At 46.4% G+C, this 17,659-nt stretch overlaps 1 protein-coding gene across 1 annotated transcript in view; it reads right to left on the bottom strand.

Moving 5' to 3' along the window:
- Window positions 1-2,475: 2,475 nt before the first annotated feature.
- The window catches only part of LOC140895791 (aldehyde oxidase 2), a 99,598-nt gene continuing 84,414 nt past the window's right edge, over window positions 2,476-17,659 (bottom strand). The window contains exons 33-35 of the mRNA XM_073306345.2: window positions 11,101-11,289; window positions 7,809-7,976; window positions 2,476-2,627 (exon numbers count right to left, since the gene is read on the bottom strand). Coding sequence (XP_073162446.1) covers window positions 2,574-2,627; window positions 7,809-7,976; window positions 11,101-11,289 — 411 coding nt within the window. The 3' untranslated portion in view covers window positions 2,476-2,573. The remainder of the gene's footprint in view (window positions 2,628-7,808; window positions 7,977-11,100; window positions 11,290-17,659) is intronic.

Genomic DNA, 17,659 nt, shown 5'->3' with positions numbered 1-17,659 from the left:
CCCAGCCACGCACAGCCCTGAGGTGACAGGCACCTTCCCTTCCGTCGCCGCGAATAGGCGGATCTAGCTCCCCTCTCCCAGTCAGTGAGCGCGTCCAGATCCCCTCCCTCCTGCTTTACCGTCAATGGCCGGCGACCGTTTCACCGCCCCTCTCTAGGCAAGTGGATCACTCCATTGAGAGGGGCGGGGGGCATCGCAGCTGCCCGGAAAGGGGCCGTTGACGGTTTGCGTTCCCGGGACGTCACTCATACTCTTTGAGTGGCGGGGGAGGGCGAGGCAGCGCCCCCTGCTGGGCACGCGGCGCGCAGCAGCCCAGGAGCTTGAGCCGCGTGCGCTGGAAGCGCTGCCATTTTAGCTGGGCCGAACCCTCCCCGTTCCCCTCCCCCCGCAAACCCGCCTACAGAGCGTCCAGCCTCCGGGATGGACCCTGCGAGCGCCAGCCTGGTGGAGATGGATGATACCGGTGACAAAAATCTGAATTCTCCCCCTGAAATCGTGAACCCACTGCTAGAGAGAGAACGTGGCTGTCCTAATCCGTTCAGCCTTCATTAGGCTTCTAAAGAGCAAGTTCATTCCCACCCTTATTGCACTGGGCAATAAACACATTCGTTGTTTGAGCACTGAGGTCTGGTGTGTATTCTGCCTCCAGATAAAGATGGCAAAATGAGACTTTTTGTTTCTTTTGTTGCGATATAAACTATTCAGTTTGTGGATGCTCTCAATTTTCCCCAGGGTTTAAAAAGATACAGAGGTAGAAGGGATTTTTTCCCCCCAAAAATGTAAAACATATTTTACATATGATGGCATTATGTATTTCTGAGGTACCAACACTATGCTTAGTGCTGTACAAAATAAAAAAAAGGATTTACAATATAAACAGGACAGGCGTCGTATAGACAGACTGCCCTATGAAGCCCAGAGGGGTGAATAACTAGGGTGTATTTGATATTTTATCATGGTTACAGTATTAAGAATAATAAATAATAGCATTTGTTTGGTTGCAGATAAGCTCTCAGGAACACATTTGCCTTCTGCTGTTCCTCCTTATGGTTCCTGTCACAGTTTCAGGGTAACTGCACCTGTATTCGCATTCTGTGGTCCCAACTGTCATCGCTCTTTGGCAGAGAACGACATCTCACTCCCTCCTGACCAGGGAGTCTTAAGGCTGCACAGATCCCTGCCTACAATTTGGTATTCCCAGCAAAACAGACTATTGAAAAGGCTAGTGTCTGCAGTTTGTTTTCTCTCCAGTGTGTTGCCTGCAGTTTTAAGGTACCACACAGTCCTTTCTAAGCAAGCACATTTATTCTTAACATGAAAGCATTACAGAGATAACATTTTAAAAACAATCAAAGAACCTACCCACATAGCTAGAAATCTTACCAGAGGTAATCCCCAATTCCAAGCTCAGGCTCGGGTAGGTGTCAGTCCTTCAAAACTCACAACTAGACTTTCCTTGTGGTTACAAGTTCATAACATAATTCAGAACCAGAACACAGGCTAGGAAATTCAGCTGTTTATTTATACAGCTATGGCAGAGATGGGCAAACTACAGCCTGCGGGCCACATCCGGCCCGCGGGACTGTCCTGCCTGGCCCCTGAGCTCCCGGCTGGGGAGGCTACCCCTGGCCCCTCCCCTACTGTTCCCCCTCCCCCGCAATCATGCCGCCACGCGGGCAGTGCTCTGATGGGCAGTGGGGCTGTGTGCTCCTGCCAGGCAGAGCAGCAGCATGTCTAGCTCTGGCCAGGTGGCACGGCTGTCAGACATGCTGCTCTGAGTGGCATGGAAAGGGGGCCTGGGCCGGAGGGTTGGATAAGGGGCAGGGAGTCCCAGGGGACAGTCAAGGGAGAGGGAGCAGGGGGTGGAGTTTCAGGAAGGGTTGGTCAGGGGACAGGGAACAGGGGGCGGTTGGATAGGGCAGAGGTTCTCAGGGGAGGGTTCCGGGGGGTGATTAGGGGCAGGGGTCCTGGGAGGGGAAAGTCAGGGGACAAGGAGCTGGGGGGGGGTTGGATGGGTGGGGGGTTCTGAGGGGGGCAGTCAGAGGGGGGGAAGTGGGAGGGGTTGGATAGGGGGCAGGGGCCAGGCTGTTTGGTGAGGCACAGCCTTCCCTACCTGGCCCTCCATACAGTTTTGCACCCCGATGTGGCCCTTGGGCCAAAAGGTTTGCCCACCCCGGTGCTACAGCAATAGACTCAATTAATAATAATGACAACAAATGGGTGTAAGTGGGTCATAAAGTGGATGATGCAAGTGACAAAGAAGCATAGCTTGCGATTTGCGGGTAAATTCTGCTTTCTCTTACTCCAGTGTGCAATTACCTTGAAGACCATGGGGTTATTCCAGATTTACAATGATGTAACAGAGAACAGAATTTGGTCCTCAAGTTTCTCCAAAATTAAAGATCTCCTTTCTGTCAATACAGAGGAGCTGCAATTAATAATATCTTGGTCCACAAATGTGTGTGTGACAGTGGGTTTTAAATCAAATATTTTATTTCTACATTTGGAATGCTTTAATTCCAACAGTGATGGAAACAGTCACATAATTATTTCATACTTTGGAAAACACAGTATTAGGCAATGTCGATCGCCCAAGGTTTATAGGTTCCAGGCTTATCTTTGGCAATCTAAAAGGGAAAAAAAAAGAAAAAAGAAAAAATCATAGTTTTGTTAAGTTTGACATTATTAAACAAGAGAGAATTCACTGTAATTCAAAATCTGTGGGCCGAAAATGTTTTCTTTTTATCCATGTAAATGTCACTGCTCATGCTAATCCATACTTTCACACCTTGATTATAATGGATTGTAAAATCAGCCATGACCTTAAGTAGCTTGTTGAAGATTTATAACCATAGTTAATGAAAATCAAGCTCCAGTAACACAGCAGCTCAGGCCGCTCAGGGATGAGCCTATAGGCCAAAGGGCCCAAGTTAGATAGAAAAATTGGCAATAGTGTTTCCACTACATCATGTAATGTAGCGTAATGTAGATGGGAGGGGTGTGTAGAGATTGGTTATCTGTGGAACTGTGGCTATATTAAACCACAGAGGTCATGACATCTGCAGGGAAATCGCACAGATCTAAGGAAATTTTTAGAGTGATGGGGCGGGCATCAGTGCAGAGTCTTAGACCTTCTATGGTTTAGTCTGATGGCTGCCTTGGGAACTGTTCTGTCTTGGTTTCCCTTTTTATGCTTAGCCCCAACCTCCCCTGTGGAAAGTCTGAAGGTGTGGAGTGAGAGTTAATGTTGACCAGCAATAATTTTCTGGGGGAAAACCCTGCAGGGTCCCAACATGACAGGGCCACAAAAATCAGCTCTCCCACATCAACACCATTTCCCGCCCCACTCCCCCAACTCTCCCATGCTTCCCCTTCAAGCCACATAAGATGAACCAAGCAGAATTTTCATGCAGGGGTTTAGATGGTTATGGGAGGAAATAAATTATACTGTGTTGCCTTAAGCCCTTGCCTCTGACTTAAAAAGGAATGAGATTCCTATTATCCCCATCAAAAGGAAATCTCACAGGACACAGACTTGGTGTCACTGGCCAAAACAAGGTGAATTGCATGTGGTAAAGGGATTGCTCTTGAACGCTAGACACGACTGAAATTCCTGCACAAACAGCAAGGGAGAAGGTCTGGTTTGTTAACCATCAATGACCCAGTCTTTTCCTTTGTGACTCAATCCCTCCCCACTGCAATGGCTGTGCTGGTGCCATTTTAATTTTTTGCAGATCTTTTCTGAAAGTAAAGTTGAGGCTCAGGAAGTAGGGGTGGGCATTAGCAAATAGGAATTAAATTAATCAGGCTAATACTGTCTCCTGGGCAGACTGCCAACCTTGAAGGACACTGCTAAGCACCCTATTAACACCAGGGAACTGTAAACAGGCTGAGAAAGGACTGGAGATGTGTGGCAGGAGGGTGGGTGAGAAGCCCTCCTAGAAAAGAACTAGGGACCCATCCTGGTCTTTGGTTCCACTGCCATGAAGTTTATAAGATCAGGGTATATAGATATATAATTGCATTCACATTTTTGCAGGGAGCATATTTGCAAGTAAAAAAAATTAACAAAAATTTGCCTGTAAAAATAGCCTTCTCCTTAGTGACATTTATTTTCCAAGTCAATAGATTTTTCTCACACTGCCTAGTTATGACTGTATGCAGCAACTGTATCTAAAAAACCTCCCAAGACTGCCCATCCCTAGTTGTCACCTACTACCTGAAAATGGAATCCATACAAGGTATCATCAAACAATTACAATCCATACTCAATGGGGACCACAACCTCAAATAAATCTTTCTTGAACCCCTTCTTCTGGCCTTCAAACAAAGATGATACCCTGTCATTCTGCACCTCGGAAGTAAACAGGCAATGGATTTACTTTCATGAAAACTGCATCACAACTAGCCTTGGTGGAGGACAGCGCACAAGGCTTTGAGTGAGATAAACTTCATTGGACAGGAGATTAACCTAATAGTTAAGTTTAGGCTCTAGAAAGCATGCTATGATTTTGCTTTATATGTAATCTTTTGTTTCCATTATCCTTACACAGTATCTCTTGAATCTTTGGTAATATCCTTGTTTGCACTACTAATACAGCTAAATGCTGTGATATGAAGCTAGGCGCTGATCCTGAGCTGAGTCCTTCAAGCTGGTGGGTACACTGTTCCTCTGTGGCCAGCAGCCTGGGTGTTTCTGTGGGTGTTCAATGGAGAAGGGGCTAGACGCTACAAGGAAACACTTCAAAGAAGCTTGGGGATTTGGGTACACCTATTGTTAACCTGCAAAGCAAAGCAAAGGCTGTCATAGCCCAGAGGAGAGCGGTTGGGTGACTAACAGGCTGGTGCTGTCAGGGAGCTGAGTTGACACCCAGCTATGCACAAGTAAGTCTCCCCTACGCTGGAGGCACAGGGTAACAGGGTGACTCACAGTCCTGTGTATCCCAAGAATTGTCACAGCCTCTAGGCATCATTGTAGTATAGGTAATAATAATAAACTAAGTAATTCATAAATTCCAAGACCAGAAGGGACCACTGTGATCATCTAGTCTGACCTGTATAAGACAGGCCATAGAGCTTCTGCAAAATAATTCCTAGAGCATCTTTTGGAAAAACATTCAATCTTGATTTAAAAATATGAAGTGATGGAGAATCTACCATGATCCTTGGTAAACTGTTCCAATGGTTAATTGCTCGCACTGTTAAAAATGTATACCGTATTTCCAGTCTGAATTTGTCTAGCTTCATCTACTAGCCATTGCATCATGTTATACTTTTCTCTGCTAGACTGAAAAGCCCAGTATCAAAAATTTGTTCCCCATGTAGGCACTGACAGTCTGTAATCAAGTCACCCCTAACCATCTCTTTGTCAAACTAAGTAGATTGAGCTCCTTGAATCTATCCCTATAAGTCCTGTTTTCTTATCTTTTAATCATTCTTGTGGCTCTTCTCTGAACCCTCTCCAATTTATCAACATCTTGAATTGTGGGCACAAGAACTGGACACAGTATTCCAGCCATGGTCACATCAGTGCCAAATAGAGAGGTATAATAACCTCTTTGCCCCTTCTTGACATTTCCCAATTTATCCATTCAAGAATTGCATTAGCCCTTTTGGTCAGAGGGTTGTACTGGGAGCTGATGTTCATCTGATTATCTACTATGTCTCCCAAATATTTCTCAGTCACTGCTTTCTAGGATAGAATCCCCCATCCTGTAAGTATGGCCCACATTTAACATTGTGCAGGGAAATAAGCAGAGGTGGAGATGGAATTCATTCCCCCAACTTGCAGGCAGGCAAAGGGGTTGCAAGGATGCCCCTCCAAGACTGTTATTTTCAGATGCTGCCCCTCTATGCCCCTGGATCAAACAGTCTCGGCCACTGGATTCACTGTGTCTGCCTGCCCACAGCAGCCTCTTCATACTGACATTTTTGGCCAGCCTCCTGCCCCCAGCTGGGAGCTTCAGTGGCACAGAGGGCTCTGGGCTGTGTCTCCATGCCTATTGTAGTTCACCCTGAGTGAAGAGGGCATGGCTGCTTGTTTCATCGTGCTACATGCTCTTGTGTAGGTCCCTATCCCCCTCTTTTCCACTGGAAGCACAGTAGTGTAACTGGTGTATGCTTTTCCAAGTGTCTGGAGAGTTGGAAGCAAAAACAGTCAGCTTGTGTTATCATCCACAGAATGGCCAAGCCGAATTTCTGCATGGTCCTGTGCTCAGCAGCTGGGCTGGCAATGTGTTCCCAGTGTTTCACAACGCCCCTCACTCTGTGGCTCACCAGTGTACTCATCATTATTTCCTTTTTCTAACACCAAGATTGGGTAGGACAGAGGTTGTGAGCAGATTCCATCTGCGTCTGGTTTGATCCGCCCTTTAAGCCTGCTGGGGAATTGCCTGAATAGTTTTCTCTGCTGTGTTACAGCGCCATCAAAACCAGCTTGAATCAGAACATGCTGTGGTGTGTTTATCTAAGCAGGCAGAGAGAGACTCCTCAGCTGACATTGACAAGTTATGACTGCAAACACATACTCTACAAGGGAGTGATTTAAGGGGAAAACTTTAAATAAAGGCACTTATCATAACCTGGTTTGATGGCTCCCAAACAACAAAACAGAGCCTATTTTCCCATCCCAAAAAAGGGTGATTAGTTTAGTTTGTTTTGGCTACAATAGTGGCTAAACCTTTGCCATTTAGGTGGTTTGGCTTCCATGCTTTACTCCATTTCTTTTACTGCAGACTATAAATGGACATGGATTCTTGGCAAGCAAGGCCAGATGTGTCAGGGCCAGGTCATCCCTCTATGTTTAGAGCACAGAGGGGGGATTAATGCAGCAGAAAAACCTGCAAAAATGGCCCATATCTGTCAGGTGGGGGCACAACGTGGCATCATGCACCTCTCCCTCCAACCCTACAAAAGCCTTTCTGTGTGAATCCTGGGTATTTTGTGCTCTTTGAGTTTGGGAGTGGAATAGGAGGGCAGGGAATGGGGGCATGTTAAGTCATGCTACATAATCCTCCAGCCAACCCACAGAAGTTAATGCTGTCCCACTGTGACAGAATACATCCTTCAATTCCCTTCCACCCCACATAGAAAGCTTGGGAGAACAAAGGATACATATAATATGATGTGAAGGCCAAGGATCTAGGCTCTGGTGAATCAAATGAATTCTACAGTTGAGGACCCTCAGCAAGAAAGCCCTGCTTCTAGTCTCTCATACAACCCAGGATGTGATAACCACCAGTGATAAAAAGGCAGAGTGTCACACAGAGAATGAGATGATCTGAGAGAATCAGACCCTAGAGCTTCACAGCTTAAAGCCAACACCTTAAGGGCCATGCAGATATTATTTGGAAGCTACTGTAAATATAGATACTTGTATGGGAACAAATTCATTACTGGTGTAATGCTACAGAAGTAAATGAAATGACACAAGGAACAAAGTCAGCCTATAATTTGTAAAGTACTTCTGGGTTCTTCTGGAGGGAAGGTGCTACATAAATTCAAGTAATTATCAATGAAGAAATTGAACAGAGTGGTAGGTTCAGAGCCTGATTCAGCCAACCCCGCAGTTTATGATTGCTCATCTCTAGCTGTCAGTATATGCTGCGCTGCCCCCCCCCAAAATAGAACAAATTATAGTCAACTCAATAAAATGCAGGCTCCAGTGAGCGTAATGCAGTATGTAAAACAGATGCAGCTTAATGATCAATTTGTGTGAATAGAGAATAATTCAAAATCAAGGCATGAAGTAAGGAAGAGGAGGAGGCTAACCCAATAATGTTTCCAAGAATTAATTAAAAACCCATTACCATCTCAGTAAACTGATCAGTACAGGCCATTCGAATCCGCTCCACTGTCAGGGGGCTGTTCAGTGTGAAGATCCTGGTTAATCCTCTTTCCTTCCGCACAGCGGCCACTGCATCCCAGATAGCAAAGAACACAGAACATCCCAGGAACAGCCCTGCCTCGCCCATCCCCTGACAGGGAACAAAGGCAGACACATAGGTTTGCTTTAGAAACTGATTGACAACAGGGGGCCACATCCTTAGCTGGCACAAATTGAGATAACTCCACTGAAACGACATCGACTTACACCAGCTGAAGATTTGGCCAATTGACGTCAATGGAGCTAGGCCTGCTGAAGTGCTGGCTCAGACACTTAAGTTTTATATCAACACAGCTGGACACAATAAATCTCCTCAGGGCTCTGAGTGCTCCAAGCCATAGAAGAGTTGAGGACAAGGATTTGGCTCATACTGTTTTTGTTTTTTTTTTAAATTCATAGCACATCTCCAGTATAAGCAGGGTGACCAGATGTCCCGTTTTTAAAGGGAGAGTCCTGTATTTAAGCCTCCTGCAGCTGTCTCGACTTTTTCTTAAAAATGGGCAAATTGTCCCGTATTTTCTGTCCCCTGTCCTCCCCACATCAGTACTGGTGGATTCTGCTGCTGGCCAGATCTCTGCTTGCAAGCTGCCCACCCACCAGCGGTGAGTGGGGGGGTCCAGCAGCTGACGATGAGGGTGGGTGTGCAAGGTTGGTGGTGGGGCAAAGCTGCAGTGCGCAGGGACGACCGCTCTCCCTGCTGGTCTGTCAGTGCAGCCCCTGTTGCGTGCTGGCTCTGGGCCAGCAAGGCCCTGCCCCCCATCCTGTTTCTGGCTGGCAGTGGCTGAATGCTGCGGTGGCTGGTGAGCGTGGGGAGGTGCGAGGCAGCGGCCAGTTTTGTGTTCCCTCTGCTGCTCACCCATCAGCTCTTTACGTGCTCCCCCTCTCTCTGTCCTTTCCATGCTTTGCCCTTCTCCCCCCCACCGCTGCTCCTCCATATCCCCCCCAGTGGGGCGCATCCTGCTCCCAGTGCTGTGCGAAGAACCAGCTCCTGGTCAGAGCACTCAGCTCACCAAGAGCCAGGCCAGCAGGCTCCTTCCTTCCCCCACCGCCTCGGGCTGGGCTGGCCTGGCACCCCGGTAAAGCCCAAGACCCTCTGGCCCGGGATGCTGCCAAGGAGGAGCCAAGTCCTTGAAATCTCTCTGCCCCTCAGCTAAACACTAGAGTGGCACGGGGGATGGGGGGGAAGCGATTTCTAGCCTGTTCATGCCCCGAAACTGCAGGCTCCACAGTAGCCCCTGGGGCAGGGGCTTAGCAACCTCTTCACCCTCCACCCCCCGCCCTGAGTCCTGTCCCCAGGGAGAGAGGTGTGAGGCTGCTTGGTTCCCAGGCACCCTCCCCTGCTGAGCCATCTCTCTGGCAAGGTTCACTGAAGCCCCTGCAGTCAGGTTCCCTGGGCCCTGGTGCACAATACATCCTTAGGGCTTAACCGTCTCCTACCTGTACTGTAGCAGGGGGACAGGAGGCGGCTGGGTTATGTTGGTGGCTAAGAGCAGCCTGGAGGTGTTAAGCTGCCTTTCAACACGGTGTGGGCAGGAAGGGACAAGTTGCTTCCAGAGCAGGTGTGTGTGTGTGTGTGGGGGGGGTGAGCTCTGCAAAGACACTGGCCAGGTCATCCCTTCCTCCCCTGCAGCTGGAAGCAGCTCCTGTCCCTTCCCTTCCGCAGTGCCAAAAGGCTGCTACTGGCCACATTATGGTGTGAACCATGGCAGAAATCTGGGGGGCATGTGATCCTGCATGCCTCCCATCCACATGTTGCCTCAGGAAGATGCAGCACCAGGTACCAGGAGAGGCGGGTCCGTCCCAGGGGCCTAGCCAGGCATGGAGGGCAGAGAGTGCTGGGCAGGGAGGGTCAGGTTGGTCGGTCGGTCACCTCCCTATGCGAGAGAGGTGTACGGAAGTGTGCGTGTGTCACCTTTCTCCGTGTGTGTAGGGAGGCAGGGATGTGTGTGTCACCCCTCCCTATGTGAACCCAAAATCCTTAAAGATAAGAAGGTAAATAAAAAGAATCCAACTATGCAGTATTTCTTTTTAACCGGGGCTCAGTCAACTTGATGTTAATTTGAACATTTGAACTGCATAGTTCTGATTGATTGCCGTTGAACTCGCTTTAATACGAGTAATTTTACCAGTAATTTGCATCATATTCAGCATAGGGAAATATAGTCACCCTATTAGCAAAGGTTCACTCTGACTTGGATTGCATCTGTCACACTGCAAAGCAATGAAACAATTCAGAACTTTCAGTATGAATACACCTTCAATCTATCCAAATTCCTTATAAGTGGATTTCATCATATATGATGAAACAGAACTAGGCAGCCTTCCTTTCTTTAGTCCAGTTCCTGAATGGATAAAGTTTGCATTGTTTAATCTCTCCAAAGAACTGTGATGATTTCTGTCTCTAGCATCATCTCCACTAGAAAGTGTCTATTTGCTCTAAGCTATTAAATATATTCATCCCTAGTAGGCATCCAAAGTGAACTTTCTCCTGGAAATTCCCATGTCTCAGATGCAGTTCCTCCAGATACTAGGCTGGGGCACTGGACATCTGCCTCTCTTACCAGTACAAGGCCTACACACCATTACAGTCCCACTTAAACTCTATTCTGAGGATGTAATTGGTGCATAAGCCTTGAGCTGGCTCCGCACAGGGGTGAATTTACCCTTACAGCACAAGATGGAAAGGATATGAAGGAAGTTCCTTGTGGATAAGGCAATGGGAGATCCGTATTCTGTTTTCCTGTGAGACACTGGGCAAGCCTCTTAATCTCTCTTTGCCTCACTTCCCCATCAGTAAAATAGAGATAATAATTCTTCCCTTTTTCCACCCTGTGTTTATTGTAAGCTCTTGAGGGCAGGCTCTGTCTCTTACTATGTGTATGTACAGCATCTGGTACACCCAAGTCTCAATCTCAGATGAGACCTTCTAAGTTCTACTGTAATACAAGTATATAATAAGAAAGACAAAAAATCAAAATAAATTAATGCATGAAAATTATCCTTTTTCTCACAGCGGGTGAACTTATATAGGTCTTTCTGGTTCTAGAGGTATTACTGGTGCCTGTGGTATTCCCCATTTTAAGTACAGGGAACATCTCTGAAACCTGTAATATCACAACAGCTGGAAAGCACTTTTTAAATACATACACCACACATGCACTTTGGTAACGTTCAAAACTTTCTATGACTTTATACAGCACAGTTGGCTTATTTACCTTGGAGGAGTAGATGGCAATTGGGTTTCGGGAGTTTGGCAGCAAGTAAACCCTGAGCTGTTCAGGTATGTCACAGACAGCAGGGATTTTATACGTATCTGGACCCAGAGTGTACTGCTCTCCTTCTGGGGAGAACTTTATTTCTTCCATTGTATAAAGTCCAATCCCCTGAACAAAGGCACCTTCAATCTGAGGAAAAAATGTACACAATTTCTATTTTCATTCACATTAAAAGATAAAAATGTGAATACAACTAAACTTTTAGATCTACAACATTAACTGGCTCCTTTCCTTCCATGGCAACTGGGCCAAAGATAAATGCTCAACTAAGTAGGATGATATGAGACCAAGTTGTACTCTCACAAATATTCCTACTGGGTCTAATTCTACTCTCCCTTACCCCAGTGTAAATCCAGCATAAAGTCAGTGATGTCAGTAGAGTTATTTCAGATTTACACTGGTGTAACTGAGCAGAATCTGGCCTACTGATTTCAATGGCTCTACTCACAGGACCAGGAATTTGCCCAAGAACTGTAATATAAATAATTAATTCAATCTAACACACATTGAAAAAGGAATTGTGGATGGCAATTGACATTTCTTCCTAGAAAAGTTGTCAGACGCTTTTATTTGACAGTGTTACCTCTTTTAATCTGAGTGGCTAGCCAAAAATTAGGGGTCTTGTAAATTGTTCCATTTTGGAGGAGAAATTGACAATCATCAGGTATTTCTTTGATGCAGTTTTGTGTGCTCATGAAGAATGTACATAGTCCTGTTTTCCTGAACACTTGGGCCACCTGATTCAGCATCTATTGTGCTTTTCCATGTGTCTGTGTTCTGGGTGCTACTGCTATTGTTTCAACCACCTGGTTACAATGGTTTCTTTACATTTATCCTGAAGGTAAGGCAGCAGCCACACCTCATCCATATCAACAAGGTTTAACCTACAACAAAAGGTTGAATGCAATCTGAAAATAGGCCAAATTCATACCTGTGCAACTCCTATAGTAATGTCTGGACCTAATTCAATGGAGATATAAAGAGTGGTGCAAGTTGGACATAAAATTGGAGTAAACAGTAAAGGAGTGTAACTTGCATCTATTTGTCAATTCTTGGGTATGTATAACAAGCGTCACTTTTTGGCTAAAGGAGACAGGTATAGAAGGAAAAGCCAATAATAGGAGGGCATAAGATAAGGCAGGTCTCATATCCTTTATCTTACTTACATCATCCTACTAGCTGCTCGTCTTTCCCCATACCACTTTCTGCTCTGTAAATAAATCTTTTGCATACCCTCTGTGACACTATTTCTCAAGGGAGCACCATGTAACCCCCATATTCATCATTTATATATAATTGTGATATTTCATATAATGTATGCCATGTAAGGTATCAACAACAACAAGGAAGGTAAATGATGCCTAGGTGGGTGTTGACCAACCATCAACAGTCATTGTCCAGCAAGGGAGTTACAATTCAATAATTCACTTGCACAAGGCCACACCAGGGGAATTGCTCAACCTTGCCTGGTGACTCAGCAACACCCACAGACATGCTTGGACTTGTGTTCTCCATGCATATGGAATGAGGATATAAAACAGGGAACAGAGGCCACATAGTTTGTCCTTTTTCCTCCCCTACCCATGCTGAAGGCAATGAGAACGCTAGAGTTGAAGAGATTGATCCCCAGGCTAACAGGGAGAGCCTGCGTATGAAAGACTGTAACCAACCTGCAGTATCCAGTGGGGTGAGAAAAACTGCTTAGTCCAGATATTGCCCCATCTAATAAGGCTGAGAATTTAGACTGCATGCTTATCTTTTATTTTCTTTTAGTAACAACTCTGACTTATCACTTATAATCACTTAAAAACATTTTTTGTAATCAATAAACTTAGTCTAATGTTTAACCTTATCAGTGAGTTTGACTGAAATGTTTGGTAAATCTGCTCAAGTTACAAAGGCCGGTGTACGTCCACTTTCCATTCATGAAGTAGTGAACCAGTTAGTAAACCTGCATTGCTCAAGAAGGGGTCTTGAGCAGTGCAAGATGGTATATTCCAGTGGTACAAGGCTGGGAGCTGGGGGGGGGGATTAGGCTGGTGCCTTTCTCTGTGTGATTCATGAGAGGCTCTGGGAGCAATCATGCGATCTGGCTGGGTGTGGGTCTTCACATGGGGTTGTACTGAGTGGTAACAGCACTTGGAGGGGTTTGCTGCTTGTCTCTAGTAAGGCATTGAGAGAGACAACCCAGATTAGTGAGTTAAGTGGGCACAGCAGTCCCATAGTCCCAGATTGCACCCCGGGGATCCTGTCACATCCCCTAATACAACATCAGTGTAACTTACACTACTTTCTCATTTACACCAACCTTTGCCCAACATGTGCCACACACCTCTGTTTTTGTTACTGCTGAATTTGGCCCAGTGTCTAAATCTATGAATCCACAACAAAAGCTATAGACCTGAACTTTAAAGGAGAGATCTACTCAGGACCAGTGGCTTTTTCAATTAATTTGAGTTTGTTAAATAATGACATCCAGTCACAGAACTATGAGATAAAACTGAGTGAAAAACAAAGTGTATTAGCTAGAAGAATTTAGACTACAACAGTAGTAAAAAAAGGAGTTGAAAAAGCTGAAAAATAACAAAGCAGTGGGAGATGTTCAAACTACAGCAGAAATGCTAAATGTACTTGACAGAGCTGTTCGATAAAGTTTAGCAAAAGAGATCCCCTCTGACTAGTGGAATCATTGTCAGAATACCCCAAAGGGGTGATCTAACTAACTATAACAGCTGGAGAGGAGTTATACTACTCTGTTGTAGGGAAAGCCTTCTGCATTGTGTTACTACACAGGATGAAAGAGGCAGGGGATACAAAGTTCAGAGAAGAACAGGCTGGATTTAGGTCTAAGAGATCCTGTGTAGGTCAGATATTCACACTAAGAACCATCATACAAGAATGTATAGAATGGCCAGATCCCCTCTTCATCAATTGCATTGATTTTCAAAAGGCATTTGACAGGCTGCACAGACATACATTGTGGAATATTCTTCGGAATCCCATCTATAGTCATCAGCATCATCAGGGCTATGTACAGACATGTGAAGTGGTCGGTAAGGGGAACAACTAGACTACAGAGTGAACAATGGTGCAAAACAGGGCTGCATTTTATTTCCACTGTTTGGCATTGCAATAGACTGTGTACGGACCAGTACCAGCTTCTTACCGGTACGCTGTACCAGCCCATACTGGACTACTTTCACCCCTGGGTAGATGGCAAATGCCTAGAAGAGCTAGACTGTGCTGATGATATTATGCTACTGAGTGACACTCCCAAAAAGTCACAAAGACAGACAACTTGACAAAAATAGCAGGCCAAACAGGCTTAAAATTAGTTATGCCAAAACAAACATGCTTGAAACTCAGACTTCTAATGTGACATTACTGCTTGAAGGCAACAAGAAAGTAAGAACAGATCCTCTCTCTAGGCAGCACCATATTAACTAATGGAGACCTCAAGGATGAAGTGACATCAAAGATAGGAAAGGCATCCACACATTTACTAAACTCAACAATGTATGGAAAAAATTCAAACATATTCTTGATGCTAACATACAGCTGCAAGAGCTAGGGATCTTCTAAAATGTTAGAAAACTAGATGTCTTTGAAAATAATTGCCTATGAAAGATTCTGTAAGCAGTGTTGTTGTAGCCCTGTTGATCCCAGGATAGACAAGGTGGGCGAGGGTGGCCTGTTAACCTTGAATGGTCCCTTGAAATATGTTTTAACTACTTATGCTAAACAATCATGCAAGTCATACCTGACTAATCTAATTGCCTTCTATGATGAGATAACTGGCTCTGTGGATGAGGGGAAAGCAGTGGATGTGTTATTCCTTGACTTTAGCAAAGCTTTTGACATGGTATCCCACAGTATTCTTGCCAGCAAGTTAAAGAAGTATGGGCTGGATGAATGGACTATAAGGTGGATAAAAAGTTGGATAGATTGTCGGGCTCAACGGGTAGTGATTAATGGCTCCATGTCTAGTTGGCAGCCGGTATCAAGTGGAGTGCCCAAAGGGTCGGTCCTGAGGCCGGTTTTGTTCAATGTCCTCATTAATGATTTGGAGGATGGCGTGGATTGCGCCCTCAGCAAGTTTGCAGATGACACTAAACTGGGAGGAGAGGTAGATATGCTGGAGGGTAGGGACAGGATACAGAGGGACCTAGACAAATTAGAGGATTGGGCCAAAAGAAATCTGATGAGGTTCAACAAGGATAAGTGCAGAGTCCTGCAATTAGGATGGAAGAATCCCATGCACCGCTACAGACTAGGGACCAAATGGCTCGGCAGCAGTTCTGCAGAAAAGGACCTAGGGGTTACAGTGGATGAGAAGCTGGATATGAGTCAACAGTGTGCCCTTGTTGCCAAAGAAGGCCAATGGCATTTTGGGATGTATATGTAGGGGCATTGCCAGCAGATTGAGGGACGTGATCGTTCCCCTCTATTCGACATTGGCGAGGCCTCATCTGGAGTACTGTGTCCAGTTTTGGGCCCCACACTACAAGAAGGATGTGGAAAAATTGGAAAACGTCCAGCGGAGGGCAACAAGAATGATTAGGGGACTGGAACACATGACTTATGAGGAGAGGCCGAGGGAACTGGGATTGTTTAGTCTGCGGAAGAGAAGAATGAGGGGGGATTTGATAGCTGCTTTCAACTACCTGAAAGGGGGTTCCAAAGAGGATGGATCTAGACTGTTCTCAGTGGTAGCAGATGACAGAACAAGGAGTAATGGTCTCAAGTTGCAGTGGGGGAGGTTTAGGTTGGATATTAGGAAAACTTTTTCCCTAGGAGGGTGGTGAAACACTGGAATGCGTTACCTAGGGAGGTGGTGGAATCTCCTTCCTCAGAGGTTTTTAAGGTCAGGCTTGACAAAGCCCTGGCTGGGATGATTTAGTTGGGGATTGGACCTGCTTTGAGCAGGGGGTTGGACTAGATGACCTCCTGAAGTCCTTTCCAACCCTGATATTCTATGAATCTGTTCCACCTTGTAGTTAACAGTGACACTCAGAGTTAGGCTATGGCTACACTACAAAGTTAAGTCGACAAGTTATGTTGATGTACAGCCACTGCTGTAATTAAACTGCTGTTGCATGTCCACAGTGTACACCTTGTGTTAGCAGAGCACATTCACAGTAGCAGCTCTTGAATCGACACAGAGAGCAGTTCATTGTGGGTAGCTATCCCACTGTGCATCTGGCCCCGCACGGAGTTCTAGGAAGCATTTGCAATTCCTCATAGGGGTAGGTTCAGAGTCACATGATGCAGTTTTCTCAATCCCATCATTCCATGGGCATCCTACAAGGTTTCCAGCTGCTTTTCAAGTGCCCTGGTAACCGCAAGTCAGCCATTCCTGTCAGAAAGCATGGATCCTGCACTGCTCTTCAGTATTGTGCTGTGTGTTATGAACACAAGGCTATAAGCAGGACTATCCTTACCCAATCACAAAGTACACAGCTGCGTAGGGCACCAGGAAATTTGGGGCACTACATTTCCTGGTGCCCTGTGCAGCTGCATGCTCCCCCAGCCCCGCCTCTTCCCACCACTTCCCCAAAGCCCCTGCCCCACCTCTTCCCGTCCCTGCTCTTCCCGCCCCCACTTCCCAGCTACGCTGCCGGGATGAGCCTGGGAGCCAGGGGAGTGGAGCAGGCTGGGGCCTGGTCACTCCACTTCCTGCAGGAAGTGGCCAGCCCCACCCCACAGAGGCCAGGGGCGGGCCCCCCCACACCGCAGAGGGCTGGGGCCAGCCCCCCCTCCCCCTGCAGAGGCCTGGGGCCCCACACAGCCCCCCCGCGGGGGGGAGGGGCTGCACAGAGCACCAAAATAACTAGGGATGGCCCTGGCTATAAGAGGAGCTCAACGGGGGAAGCTATTCGGCTGAGGGAGGCCTTGAAGGAGCATTTTAACAATGAGCCGCAGTAATGTGTATTGCTATAGCGTGCAGAGTCTGGCATTTTTTGTTTGCACCGTGCTACCTCCTCCCTCCATCAATAATTTAATGCTGCGCAGTTTACATTGATATGAAAAAGTGAATGCCAGTGGTGTTGTTTTTACTTGTCCAGGGAAAGTTTTAATTTTGTTTCTTTTAATTCTTCCTGAAAACCATGCCCTCTTTTCCCACAGCCTGAGGCTTAGCACCCTGACCGCCATCCTGACTGCTCCTCCCACCGGTCCCCTACCCAAATACCACCATTCTGACCCCAGCTCCACCCTTCCCACACAGCCCCCACCCTGACTGCTCACCTGACCAGCCCCCCATCCATAACAACACTCTGACCCCATCCCCCTCTTTGTAGAGGCGGCATGTCTGCGGCTCTGCACAAGAGGGACAATTAGCCTCTTTTGCCTTCTACTATGCCTGCCACAGCTCTTTGATCTTTTTAGACGACACTGCTGCATGTCCCAATCACAGCCTCTCTCCTCCAGGCCCTGAGCAAGTTCCTGTGGCTGGAGCGGAGCTATGCCTGTACAGCCTCCTCTCCCCACAGACCCAGGA

This window comes from Lepidochelys kempii, chromosome 11 (assembly GCF_965140285.1).
Source record: "Lepidochelys kempii isolate rLepKem1 chromosome 11, rLepKem1.hap1, whole genome shotgun sequence".
NCBI lineage: Eukaryota > Metazoa > Chordata > Testudines > Cheloniidae > Lepidochelys > Lepidochelys kempii.
Note: the sequence above shows the minus strand (reverse complement) of the source record. Positions and strands in the feature narration are given on the sequence as shown.